Here is a 13189-nt window from a genome sequence, read left to right as displayed (position 1 = left end):
TCTCAACTATCCCAGAGGCTTGTGGCCAACCCTCTCCCATTAGCTGCCCTCACAGAAGGGGGGAACCCTAGTTTGTAGGCACTGCAACAGTGGGGTACCTGGAAAATACCACATTAGGCAATGCAGCTTTAGCATCTTAATATTATTGAGCAACTTATCAAGGAGGTGGGACTTGTATTCTGTGATTCCCCAGCTCTCCACAGACCCTTGCATGGAAGCCAGTGGCTCAGGCACAGCTAATGGAGAGCAGTGACAGAGGCTTGCTTTGAGTTGGCTGCAGTGCAAAGGGCTCTGGTAGGCCCAAGGTGGAAAGTTACTAGCTGCCCTCAGCACTGAGTGCTGCCAAGCCAGCACCAGCTACATGTTTTGCACATTAGAAAGTGTGTAAGCCTCTCTGAAAGTCCCCTCCCTCCCCAATCTGCTCAGCCATGACTGTAGGATACAGTTGGAGGATAGCAGTTACACTGACCATGCCTCCTGCAGAGGTTTGGGACAAACAGACAACAAAACTACTACTGAAAACAGTCCTGTCACAACAAGGCAGAGCAGTGCTGCAACGTTTCCCTTTGGCCAAGCACTCGAAAGTCAGCAGCTCTGAGTGAGGCTAGATCTCCAAGCTCATGAAGAAAAACCAGCTGCCCCAGTCTCTGCTGCTCAGTGACCAAAGCTTGGCTGCATGATGGGTAGGCAGGTGAAATTTGCCTGCTGTGATCCGCAACAGCTACAACACAAATGGAACCCAGTTCATCACAGGTGCAGTGATGCTGGGGCGAGTTTGACTGTAACCGTTTTGGCAGATGTGAGCCATTGATGGGAGTTCAAGATACTCTCTTTGGGTAGGACCCTGCCAGAGCCTTGCACCCACGGTTCTCCATCAACACTCCCACTGTCCAAAGCTCAATAAAGGTTGTGGCTACAGTGAGGCATCAGCATTATCAGGTGCTGTGGCTCAGCTCTTCTGATTCATGAGCCAAGAGAAGAGCAGCCTCCTGGGCTTAGGTTTCCTGGCCTGGCAGATGCGCACAGTGCGGGGGGAGCGCCACACTTTGATGCTAGCATCATCGCTGGCTGTCAGGAGCAGTTCCTGCTCAACTGGGCTGAATGCCACAGAGTTGACCACATCATCATGTTGTAGCTTGGCCAGACAGATGTTGTAGTGCCGGTCCCAAATGTAGCCATGACGATCCTCTGCCCCACTGCATTGGACAGAAAATATCAGTAAGCACCCTGCCCAGCCAGAGGGAAAGGGGCCCTAACTCTCTTCCCCAAAAGCATGGAGGAGACAGGTGCCTCTCCCATTAGGCCTGAGGCTACACCCAAAATACTGACCCAACTTGTGTCCAGCTCTCACAGGTGAGAGAAGAGCTTTTCAAGAAGGAGCCAAGGGGAAACAATGCAGGGAGTATTTGGATGAATCTGCAGCCAGGTTTACACAGTACTTGGTGGTGTGAACTGTACTGATCAGTTCAATGGGCACTCACCAATGTCATTTTCAGGGTTCAGAGTTAATTGTCCCATCAACCTGCTCTTCTTTCCACAATCCTAAATCATCAGAAGCCTCAACTATCTTCTCCTCAGATGCCACCGCCCAGAGTTCCTGCACGAAATTCTTCACTGTCACATCAAGAGCAAGGGGAGGAGGAGGAGGGAGCATAACATACCAATTGTGCTAGTCTAGTCACTGCACTGAGCATGTGATTGGCAGGCATCCCATTGGCACAAGCCCAGTTTTCCAAATAAGTCATGCTGCTGCAGGATGTCTCTCTCTGAGGCTGGGCCAATGCTGCAGAATCTACCCCAGCTCAGACAGAGGCCTAGCTCTACAATAAACCCAGGGACCCAGTACAGGGGTTGGGAAGACAGCTTCGCTTTGCTTCTCTCCCCTCCCATCTCACCAGTTTTATGGCCAAGGGTACGGCTAGACTGCGGGGGGGTTTCGGGTTACCTCCAGTATCCTGAAAAAACTCCTCCGCGTCCAGGGAATGCCTTTGCTTTTCCACTTTTTTTTTTTTTTGGCGGAAGAGCAAACGCATTCTTTTGGAAGCCCCTGTATTCCTCATTCCACGAGGAAGAAAGGGGCTTTTGAATAGGTTTTTTTCCCCAAAATTTTGCCCAGTCTAGACAGGCCAAATTTCAGAAAAGCCTCTTCTGACGAAAGTATCGGGAAAAGATATGCAAAATGCGGAGTGCATTTTGCGTATCTTTTTCCGATAGATCCTTGCAGTCTAGACGTACCCCAAGAAAGAGAGGACAACAGGGCACCTGGCTACGAAGTCCCTGCTGACATCAAGAAAGATGAAGAAACATTCATCGTTGGGGGTGTAGGCTCGGTGTGCACGGAGGGCTCGCTTCACCTCCTTCATTGTCTTCAGATCAAACACATGCAGGTCAATCTCCTCTGCGATGGGTGGTGGCTGCATGGGATCAGAGATCACACAGTCCCGTGGCCAGGACCGGCTGTTGACATAAAGATATCTAGGGAATAGGAAAAGTTCCACTGCTGAATTACTGCATCACTTCTGTCAGTGTCGCCATCCAGTCTAGAAAATCTAGCCAGCTGGACTGTGCTGGCGCACTGGTTCATTTCACTGCCTGCCTCTCCAGCACAAGCTTGCAGCATATAGGGGCTACAGGCTGACGTTCTGGAAACAGCCTGTTTATGTGAATTATTTTCAGGATATCAGTGAAACCATTTTCATCCCTGCCCAGTTCTGCAAGTCAGAACTGCACTCCCATGTGCTTTACAAGGGGCCTTTAATAACATGCTGGTGGGAAACTCAGAGTTCATTTTATCCACCCAGCTCCCTAATCTAAGCCAGTCATGGAGAGAGCCTGGCCCAGCTACAGAGCCACAGATGGGACACACATCTCAGGTAGCTCATGCATACATTTACTAGAATCAGCATCTGGCTGGTCTCCAACCCCATTCCTATCCCTTCCAGCTAAGACTCCTGGCCACCTTTTTCCCAGGAGGGTGCTAAATCAAGCACCCTTCACCAATCTGGTGGCTTCAAGTCCTGTGACCCTTTCTGAAGAACACAGGAAATCCCCATGTGATCCAGATACACAGATCCAGAAGGCTACCCCCAGCTGACCTAATGGAGGGTCCTCTCAATGCTCTCCCTTACTTGTTTGAGAGTGGAATTTCTTCCTCAACCCAGATCCTGTGACCAGGTCAAACTGTGCACATAAATGGAGCACCACCATGATTCACCCATAACAGCCATTTTCACTCCTAAAAGCCCTCTGGTTCCTGTGCCCCATCATTGCAGCCTCTGGCATGGAGCAGGTCATACATGCTATACCTGACTGCAGGCTCACTTCTCTGCTGGCATGGAGGCATTCCTCTGCATATAGTGCTGCAGTTGGTGGTTTGCTGATCCCAAACCACCAGCTTGGCTTATGCTGCTAATAAGATACGCTAAGTTCCATGAACTTTGCTGTGTGCCAGAGCTCAGGAGAAAAGATCTCAAAGACAAAGGTCCTGTCTACTCTTTGCCTGTCTATAGGCGTTAATGAGCTCATGGGGGAAGGGGACAATCACTATGCTCTTCACAAATGAGTCACTAAGTGCTGGAAATCCCGCCTCCCCCTCCTTCCCTCACGCACACTCACACTGACGACACCTTGCCCCATCCCCCACATGGCAGGTCCTCCGCTCTACTGTGCCTTCCTCCATCCTGCCTCACCCACCTGTGGTCAGGAGAGAGACCCATCCCAATAATGTGACCATGGATGTCAATGACATGATCCAGTGAATCGAAGAACTCATCTGAACGTCTCTCCTCCCCAAGCACCGGCCCAGCAGTTGTCATCTGGTGAGGCAAGATCTGCTTAATTCCTTCAGGGAAAAGGGAGGCAGGAAGGGGAATTAGCGTGCCCTGCAAGAGCTGCTGCTGCTACCTGACTCAAAGGTCTCAGGCAATAGACCAGGGCTGAAGCGCACTCCCCGGGCTCCAGAGCAAGGAGCATCCCTCCTTCCCATTGGGCATGTGTGTGGCAGGAAGGGAGTCTCCCCCAGGGTCCCGCTGGGCCGCAGGCCACTTGTCCCCCAAAGAATCATGGCGTGCTGGATCTGAACTTTTTGGACCATATGTTGCCCGCTCCTGCTCTAAACAGCTGAAAGGGTTTTGCACAAACTTCCCAGAAAATTTCATCTTTGGCCAGAGACCAAGCCTGGAAGCATGCAGACTTGTGGGAAGCACTTTGGGAAGAGGCCACAGTGGCAGCTACTTTACAATCTTACAGCAGGCACTTACCAGAAACCCTCTGTCCTAAGGGCAAGCAGATGACTTACAGAAAGGCACTGAGTTAGCATGTGGATAGCCATTGCCCAAATTCATCCCTCCCCTATTCCGGCTCCTCCAGAACCTCTTCTTGAGGTTCTGGCTGCACTTCTCTCCTCACCTTTTCCTGTATGCACACCCTATCCGTGGCCCCACAAAGTCGCGAGACCTCCTCGTCAACCTACTCCTGGCCTTAGCGAAAGCTGCCATCTATAACACCAGGAGTAAGATGTTGGACGAGGGGTTCTCTGCGACTGTGGGGCCTATTTCCGCTTCTCCCTCGTGTCATGAATCCGGGCAGAGTTCCTCTGGGCGGCGCCCGCTGGCTCCATCGACAGCTTTGAGGAGCGGTGGGCGCTGGCCGGGGTTCTCTGCTCAATGTCCCCATCCGGCTCCCTAGTTATGAACCTTTAGCCCGCACTCCTTGCCCCTTTTGTCATTAGTTATCCCCAGTAATTAATTGGACATGGGTCCAGTCGTCCCTCCCACAAGGCTGGGGGAGGTGCTTCAAATAGACCAAATTCATCCCTCAGACTGTGCTGTGACAATCTGTGGAAGTCAGAGCAAGGCAGAGCCACTCACCTATCTGGTGTGGAGAGTAGGTGAGGCATCCTGTGGTGAAGATTAAATATTTCTTGTTGCTGGCCTCTGTGGGGAGCTGAGTTAACTCAGGTGGCTTAGTCCTGCTCCTAGCAAGCAGCTCTGCGACCTTCGTCTCCAGTTCTCTCTCACTCATGACAGGCTTCATGCGGCCTTCAAGGAGGTCATCCAGGAACTGCTGCAGCCCATCCTCTGATGTTCCACTCCCACCATCCAGGAAGGCTTGCGCCCCCGGTTCTCGCATCAGTCTCTGCTTGGGCTTCTCCTCTTCTTCTTCACTCTCACTGCCAAGATCAAAGTGCTGGTAGGGAGAGGTGGTGGTAGCCAGTTGTTCCTTATAGTCCAGGAGCAGGTCTGGAGCATCGTAACGGCTGCAGTCTGCCACCATCACTGTCCGGATGCTGCTGGCATTCAGGTTCTGGATTTTGAACAGTCTCTTGACTACATTCACATTCTCAGACTCTATGCCCTGTTAAGAGAGGGGAGAGCAGGTGCCTTCTTTCTGTACCCCAAAAGAGCGAGGCAGCAAAAAAAGGCTCAGCATCACTAATACAACAGACTTCATAGGAACACCAAATCTCTGTAAACAGCCCTCTTTAAAACAGCACTGTGCACTATAGGATCTTTCAAGAGAGGCTCTCAAAACACTTGACAAGTGGTAGCGAATGAAGCCCCCTGGAAATTGGCCAGCATAGCAATCCCCATTATACAGGTGGGGAAACTGAGGCACAGAGGGATCACACAGCAGCAGAACTGGGAATAGAAGTCAGAATTCTATGCTTTAGCCTTCTAATTGATACCAGCTTTCCTAACTACAGGTTCAGGAACAAAGCTTCTTTTCTGACCACAGGTTCAGCATGATTGGTGCCAGTTGACTGGCCATTCTAAACGAGGGAAAACAGGCACCAATGAACTCCTTAGTGTGCAGTAACTGAGGCAAGAGGTGGCAAAGATAAGCTGTGCGCAGAAGTCTAAAGACTTGAGGGAAAGTGGAATAAATGGCAAATTATTAATAATTCTCCCTTTTGCAATGGAGAAGACAGGGCCAGCCTGCCAATAGCAGTGCACACTGTAGTACAGTTCAGTGGGAAGAGCTGTGTGAACACAGAATGCCTGCCACACGAGGATTTCCTTGTGCAGCATGCATACTGTTCTCCCAATTTCATCCAGGAGGAAACAGGTGCAGTGGGTTAGTGAATTCCTGTGACAGGAGCAGCACTCAGATCCTCCTCATTCACAGCCCCTAGAGTCCAAACAGCATTTTCGCTATCAAGTCACAACATTCATTTCCCTCATTGCCTCTAGTAGGGAGGATTCCTTGGCTCCCCTATGGCCATGAAAATTCCCTTCCCAGTGAGCATCCATGTCCCATAGGCTGAGTACCCAGACACAACAGCATGTGGGCAACAGCTAACATGCTCCAGGCTTCCAGTGACTCTTTACCCATCATGGCTCATCCTCTGGTCCCTTCCAAATGAGACCACAAGCTGGGCTCCAGCCCCCATTAGCACAATATGAGTGCATGGAAGCAGCACAGAACCACATGGGAAGTGCCCACTGCAAGGGGTGCTGGACCAGTGGGGCACTGAAGGGCTAACTTGAGCCAACTCCACCATGAGCCTCAGCTCACTACCAGTTACCCTTCTCAGTTCATTCTAGCATGGTAATTGCTCCCCGAATGACCCTTAGAATCATAGAATACTAGGACTGGAAGGGACCTCCTCAAGTTCAGTCCCCTGCACTCACAGCAGGACCAACACCATCTAGATCAGTGTTTCTCAACCTCCTTTTTTTTTTTTTTTTTTTTAAATAAAGTACCCCTTTTTCAAAAAAAATTGTAAGTACCCCCAGGACCTACAGTTTTCAGACAGATTTTTTTTTCTGCCATTGCACCACATTTGTTTAAACAACTTAATCATAGCTGGGCGGGCGATGACATTTTTGGGTATAAAAAGTGCAAAAATAATAAAGCACTGTAAAACTTAAAACAAAAATTCAGTTTTCTCCAAATTTCAATTGAGTACCCTTAAGGGTACTCATACCACTGGTTGAGAAACACTGATCTGGATCATCCCTGATAGATGTCTATCCAACCTACTCTTAAATACAGGCAGTCCCCGGGTTACGTACAAGATAGGGACTGTAGGTTTGTTCTTAAGTTGAATTTGTATGTAAGTCGGAACTGGCTCCAGATTCAGCCGCTGCTGAAACTGATCAGCGGCTGACTATAGGAAGCCCTAGGCAGAGTTGCTCTGCCCCCGGCTTCCTGGAATCAGCCGCTGATCAGTTTCAACAGCGGCTGAATCTGGACTCCTGGGACAGAACAGCTGGGGCACTGCCGGGTAGGTCCCCGCAGGACCAACCCGGCAGCACCCCAGCTGCTCTACCCCAGGCGTCCTGCAACAAAAGCCTGGTCTGCTGGGGGGGGGGGGGGGAGAGCACACTAGCTGCCCCCTCCCCCCCCAGCAGACCAGGGAGACCCGAGCAAAGCCGCAGAGGCGGCGGGGTCCCCCGCCTCTGCGGCTTTGCTCCTGTCTCCCTGCTGTGCTGGGGAGTCCCCCCCAGCACACCAGGGAGACCCGGAGCAGCTTTTCTCGCCCCAGAGGACGTGGTGGCGGGACTGCTGTGCTCTGGGCGGTCCCGCCGCCCGCGAGCTCCGGGGTGAGAAAAGCCCCGTTCGTAAGTGCGGATCCGACATAAGTCGGATCCGCGTAAGTCAGGAACTGCCTGTATAGCCAATGATGGAGATTCCACAACCTCCCTAGGTAATTTAATCCAATGTTTAACCACCCTGACAGGAAGTTTTTTCTAATGTCCAACCTAAACCTCCCTTGCTGCAGTTTAAGCCCATTGCTTCTTGTTCTATCCTCAGAGGCCAAGGAGAACAATTTTTCTCCCTCTTCCTTGTAACACCCTCTTAGATACTTCCACTTTTACTACAGGAGGCAGAATCATGGGAGACTGCTCCATTCCTCACTCCTGTTGCCAGTGCCTAGGGATCTTTCAGGCATCAGTTCTCAGAAAGGAGCCTCAGCAATGACATCAAAGTCAGTATCTCACACCTCAGTCTCAGCTGATGGGAACTGCCCAGGCTATTAAACCACCCAGGGCCCTGGGACGCACCTGGAAAGCATTATTTAGCCACAGCACTGAGCAGGAAGTGATGTGCCCAATTCGGTGCAGGTTGCCGGAAATTAAGTTGGTTTCATTCAGCCAGCAGCCAAACACATCATAGGGTTTATTCCTCACTCTGGAGAGGAGAGCAAAGTTTTCTGTAGGGAAAGAGAAAGAAGGAGGATAATGAAGCTCCCAGTGAAGTAAGACAGGCCCCATGGGACAAGGATTCAAATCAAAGGCCAACTGATCCCTGAAGCAGAATGGATGTGAAGATGTTCGGTCTCTTATCAGTAAGGCTTCCCACCACTTGCTGCTTTTCAGTGGTGCTATGGTAACTAGCAGCCTAGCTATTCCCCTAGATCATAGAGGGACTGTCTCTTCTTGACACAGTGCCACTATCAATTTAAACAGGGGCCCAAAGTTTTTGAGCCAATCCATCCCCATACGAAGCTTCCACTTGGGCAGGGAATCCAGGAGGTAGCAGATGATAAGCATCAGCAAAGCTGCCTGTCATGAGAGGAACAGACCAGCTAATGGGATCAGGGGCTACTGGCAGATGGGTAGCCTCAGGCCTGAGCTGTGAGGGAAAACTTGCCCACTGCCCACTCTCCTGCTGCCTGGCTGTGGCAATCAGTGCCTCACTTGCAGCAGCATTAGCACTGCACAAAGATCCCTTTTAAAAAGGTACTCAAATCCCACGCTGAGTCCTGTTCCTAGGCATAGGCCAAGTCACAGCCCAACCATCCTGTCACCTTCTCCTTTCCTTGGACTATCTCAATCTGCTGCCAGTCAGCCAGTTCCACACTCACACCAAGGCAAAGCCAAGCCGAAATGAACATTACCCAGGCTAATAACAGCGATTTCTCCTGACGAAGAGTTGCGAGGCCCCACAAAGACCCCTGACACCAGAAGGAGGGAGTCATCTGAGTTGAACTGGGAAAACTGGGTGTAGCTCCAGTTGTACAGCCTCATGTTGGAACTGTGGAGCAGAGAAATGGCCAGCTCGTTGTTCCAAATCTGAGAGCAAAGGGAACAGGGCAGACTGTTAGAGGCCTGATGACCAGGATACCCAGAGCATGGATGGAGATGTCCAAATCCCAGCCTCACTCCCAAAAAGTCTTTCAGAAGGGAACTGGAGGGTTTGCAGAATTACTGCTATGAACATTTTAGATTAATTTGGTTCCAGTGAGTTCACTGCCTTTGTTACTCATTCCCTCAGCCTCAGAGGCTGCAAAACCCAGAACAGTTGTCCCTCTGAGAGCCCAGTTCTGCCTCCTGATTCGTTTTACAGTCACATACCCTGGATAGCTGGAGACCAGCCATATGATCATATTCATTTCTGACTGCATTGGGCCCCAATGCAGTGCAAGTGGAATTGGAGCTGGGCCACAGGCAGAAGTCACTGGGGAGGACTTCCCTGGCTCCTGGCAATGGAGTTAGTGTCTAGGTATGACCCCTCGCCTTAACTTTGTCCACCTTCCCACCTCCCAAGCAATCAGGTGGACCCAGACAGCTTTCCTCTAGGTAGGGACCAAGGGAACCCAGAAGATGTGCAGACATGTTATTCAGGAACCACCGGATGAGGCACAGAGAGGGTACATGATTCACTCAAATGGACAGTGAGTCAGCAGCAGAGCCAGAAGCCCCAACATCTAGGCCTACAAAACTGTTCAGACTATTTGTTTCATGGGTCTCCTTCCTACTCTCCCAGGACCTGTCCAATAATTGCCCATGCTGGGGTATCATCACATGGTTTAGAGCTTAGGTCAGAAATCTCAGTGAGGGAGAGTTTGGACAAGGGAATTAGCTTCGGTGTCTGTTACAGGAGTGGGTAGGCAAGGGTCTGTGAGTAGGGGATCACACTAGCTGATCATAATGGTCCCTTTACTGTCTATGCATCAAGAGATTGCTTTTCAAAGCCACCTCCAACTCCCCTTCCTATACCAGCGAAACCTTCATCCCTGCACAACCTGCTCACAACCTCTGTTCTTGCCCCCTCCTTGATTTCTATGTGACAAGAGCCATGACACACAGAGAAGCTCAAAGCCCTGCAAGGGAACAAAAGAGGTCTAGTCAACGAGCTCCAAAGATTGCAGTGATAGCCAGCAATTCAGAGGAAGAGCAGACTGAGCACAAAGCTCCACAAACTCAGATGCTCCTGACCTGCTCATCATTCCTTCTCTGCATTCTGGACACAAAGAAGTTTCCATACCAGAATCCCTCCCCACAGTTCCTAACTGGAAGGCTGGACAGCACTAACCAGATGCTCAGCATATCAGAGCTCAACAGAAGATTTTCACACTTGGAGCCTGAATGTGACCAGCCTGTTTGAGTGAATAAACCCCTCAGCACAACAGACGCATGCCTTTTACCTTAACTGTGCAGTCCTTGGAGCAGGATGCAAACAAGTAGCCTGAATGGGAGAAGCTAAGATGTAAGACCTGATCATTGTGCTCTCTCAGGGTCTGCACTTCAACACATGGGATGGTGTCATAGAGCCTTTGGAACTCCTCATACCAGGAAACGGCAGCTGCAACACATGTGAGTAAGAGAGAGGAGTCAGAGCTCAGCATAGATGGAAACCACAAAGCCACATGACTTGTTTACAGCAGTAACTTAACATTTTTTACTGGCATTAGGTTTTGGACAAACTGCAGGATCATGTGCGAGATGTTAGTAATGCTTGCCACAGCAATGTGTACCCTGAGCAAGATCTATGTTTGTAATACTATCTGCACAGATAACCAGGGGAAAAAAGTGCACGAAAAGACAGTTTGCTGTTGCTTTCAAGAAGGGAGGAGACAAGCACATCACGGGCGGATTATGACTTGTACCCAGAACCACCCATGTCCGTGTTTTTGTCCCATCAAGCATTGGGAGTCTGACCCAGAATTCAAATGGGCATCAGGAACTATGGGATGGCTACCCACAGTGCATTACTGGAAGAGTCTATGTAGTCATGGTAGTTATGGATGCACTCTGTCGATCAAATGTTCTTAGTGGGGACATTTGCCTTCGACTTTATAATACTGGATGCTAAGTCATACCCCAAGGTTCTGGCAATTCTTGATTTAGTCCTAAATGAAGCACAGGATCTGGTCCAAGAGGTGAATATAACTGGACCACTTGGAAACAGTGAAACTACACAGAAATGAGGAGATTAGTTAACAGAAATTAAAAGGTACAGTATAAACAGTGAAATCTTGGCAAGCTGCATGGAAACTTTGTAGAGACACCGTCAGAGGCACAAATTAAATGTATACCCAAAATTAAAAACACATAATAAGATAACAAAAAAAGCACCACCATGGCTAAACAACAATGGGAAAGAAGCCGTGAGAGGCAAAAAAGAATTGTTTAAAAAGTGGAAGTTAAATCCTAGTGAGGAAAATTGAAAGGAGCATAAACTCTGACAACTGCAGTGTAAAAATAAAATTAGGAAAGCCAAAAACATTGAAGAACAGCTAGCCAAAGACTCAAGAAGCAGTATTAAAAAAGTGTCAAGATGTTAAAGGAGAACTCAGGGACAAAAAGGTGATTGTGGAGAAACTAAATGTTTTCTTTGCACCAGTCTTCATGGTGTGGTGGAGCATGCTGACAGGAGTGCTTGGAGGAAATCTTTGCTGCTGCTGCTGCTGCTGCTGCCACCACTGGCCCATGCTATTTCTGTTTTGGAAATTAATAGGACTGTGCTCTAACAATCAGCTAACCCAGACCTTCCCAACAGTGCAAAACTGATAACATACTAAACAAATACCAAACCTGGGTGTCGTGGCACTTCCCGAGAAACCCTGTAGTATCTATAGAACAGTTCCTTCCACAGGAATTCATCCCGTGCCACTGCATGCCATTGCTGACACACCAACCCCACCGAAAGCACATCTATGTGGTCCAGGTACAAGAAAATCTCATAGAGGATGCTGTCTGGGAGAAGGGGACTACCCACAACATCCATACTGTCATTGTCACCAAAGGGATCTGAAAACAAACAAAGGGGGAAAGTTGGTATGATAACTAAAGCCCTGTGCAGACACAGAATTTGTATCCACATCTTATTTGCAAAAAAATGAGCTACGGCTATATGCATGGACATTTGCAGATGTAGATAAAAAGTGGTTATCTACAGATTTGCAGGGCTTATATTATAACATTTGGTAGTGTACTGCAGTATTCCCTGAAAGCTGTACACTTTTGCAAATTTTCAGAACTCAAATGTCACCCAGTTGATTAGCAGAACGCCCACAGCTAGGTTTTGTTTCTACTGGTAGTGAACAGTCACACATGCCTCAGTACAAAAAATATTCCACACGGATGGAAAAGATTAGAGAGAACATTGGTGTAACACAATCCTTAATGATTTTCTTCTATCTTCCCCCAAACAGAATGTGCTTTTTAACAAATTTTCTGCTTTTATTTTTTAATATAGCAATTCTTTAAAGCTCCAGAGACAGACACTTACATTTACTATGAAATTATTCACGTGAAAGATCAGCCAACACAAACACAGGCCCCAATCCTGCAAATGTCCACTTACAGGCCTAACTTTATTTATTAGGATCCAAAAACAGGCTGTCAACAGCATTTGATCCTGAGACTTTTTAGCATGAAAGCGCAACTTCTAGTACTTCAGCTAAAGAACAAAATAGATTCGTTGGAGGCAGCTATACTCTGCATGGGCTATCCTGGGTGGTGAGGATATTTTACAAACTTGTATGTAATGTAGTTATAGCCAACCCTAACCTAATACAAAATAGGTAAGGTAACATCTTGAGCAATTTCTGTTGGTGAGACAGATAAGAAGAGCAGCTCTGTGTGGCTCAAAAGTTTGTCTCTCTCACCAAGAGTATTGGTCCAAATAGAGCAATTACCTCATCCACCTTGTCACTTCACAATCTTGTTATATAGGCCCTCCCTCCCCAAGGAGGGGGAAGATCTGTATTTCAGGTTCCAACCTGAGCTTTTGGCGCAAGACAGAAGCACCTAAACAGACCCAAGCTCCAGAACAGATCAGACACTTGTGAGAGGCTGATTCTGCTGGAGGGTAATATATAATAAGGATGTTAAATATTGACTAATTGACTAACCAAATAGTCAATGCATTTTTGCATTGACTATTCAATTAGTCGATAGGGCGATTCCGCCTTTGAAGTGTAGGAACAGCCCTAGAGCTGTTGCTACACTTCAAA

The 13189-nt window shown here is 48.7% G+C and overlaps 1 protein-coding gene across 5 annotated transcripts in view; it reads right to left on the bottom strand.

The window, feature by feature from the left end:
• Positions 1-123: 123 nt before the first annotated feature.
• Positions 124-13189, bottom strand: part of FBXW5 (F-box and WD repeat domain containing 5) — a 15240-nt gene continuing 2174 nt past the window's right edge. For 2 of the 5 annotated variants that reach the window (XM_075905993.2, XM_014579342.3), the window contains exons 2-9: positions 11766-11981; positions 10376-10533; positions 8846-9020; positions 8010-8158; positions 4869-5355; positions 3694-3841; positions 2236-2475; positions 124-1196 (exon numbers count right to left, since the gene is read on the bottom strand). In XM_075905993.2, coding sequence (XP_075762108.1) covers positions 950-1196; positions 2236-2475; positions 3694-3841; positions 4869-5355; positions 8010-8158; positions 8846-9020; positions 10376-10533; positions 11766-11958 — 1797 coding nt within the window. In that variant the 5' untranslated portion in view covers positions 11959-11981 and the 3' untranslated portion in view covers positions 124-949. Of the gene's footprint in view, positions 1197-1481; positions 1598-2235; positions 2476-3693; positions 3842-4868; positions 5356-8009; positions 8159-8845; positions 9021-10375; positions 10534-11765 lie in introns of all 5 variants that reach the window. The other 3 variants (XR_003091501.2, XM_014579341.4, XM_006134759.5) reach the window with 3 other exon arrangements.

Source organism: Pelodiscus sinensis, chromosome 23 (genome assembly GCF_052426305.1).
Source record: "Pelodiscus sinensis isolate ZL-2025 chromosome 23, ASM5242630v1, whole genome shotgun sequence".
NCBI lineage: Eukaryota > Metazoa > Chordata > Testudines > Trionychidae > Pelodiscus > Pelodiscus sinensis.
Note: the sequence above shows the minus strand (reverse complement) of the source record. Positions and strands in the feature narration are given on the sequence as shown.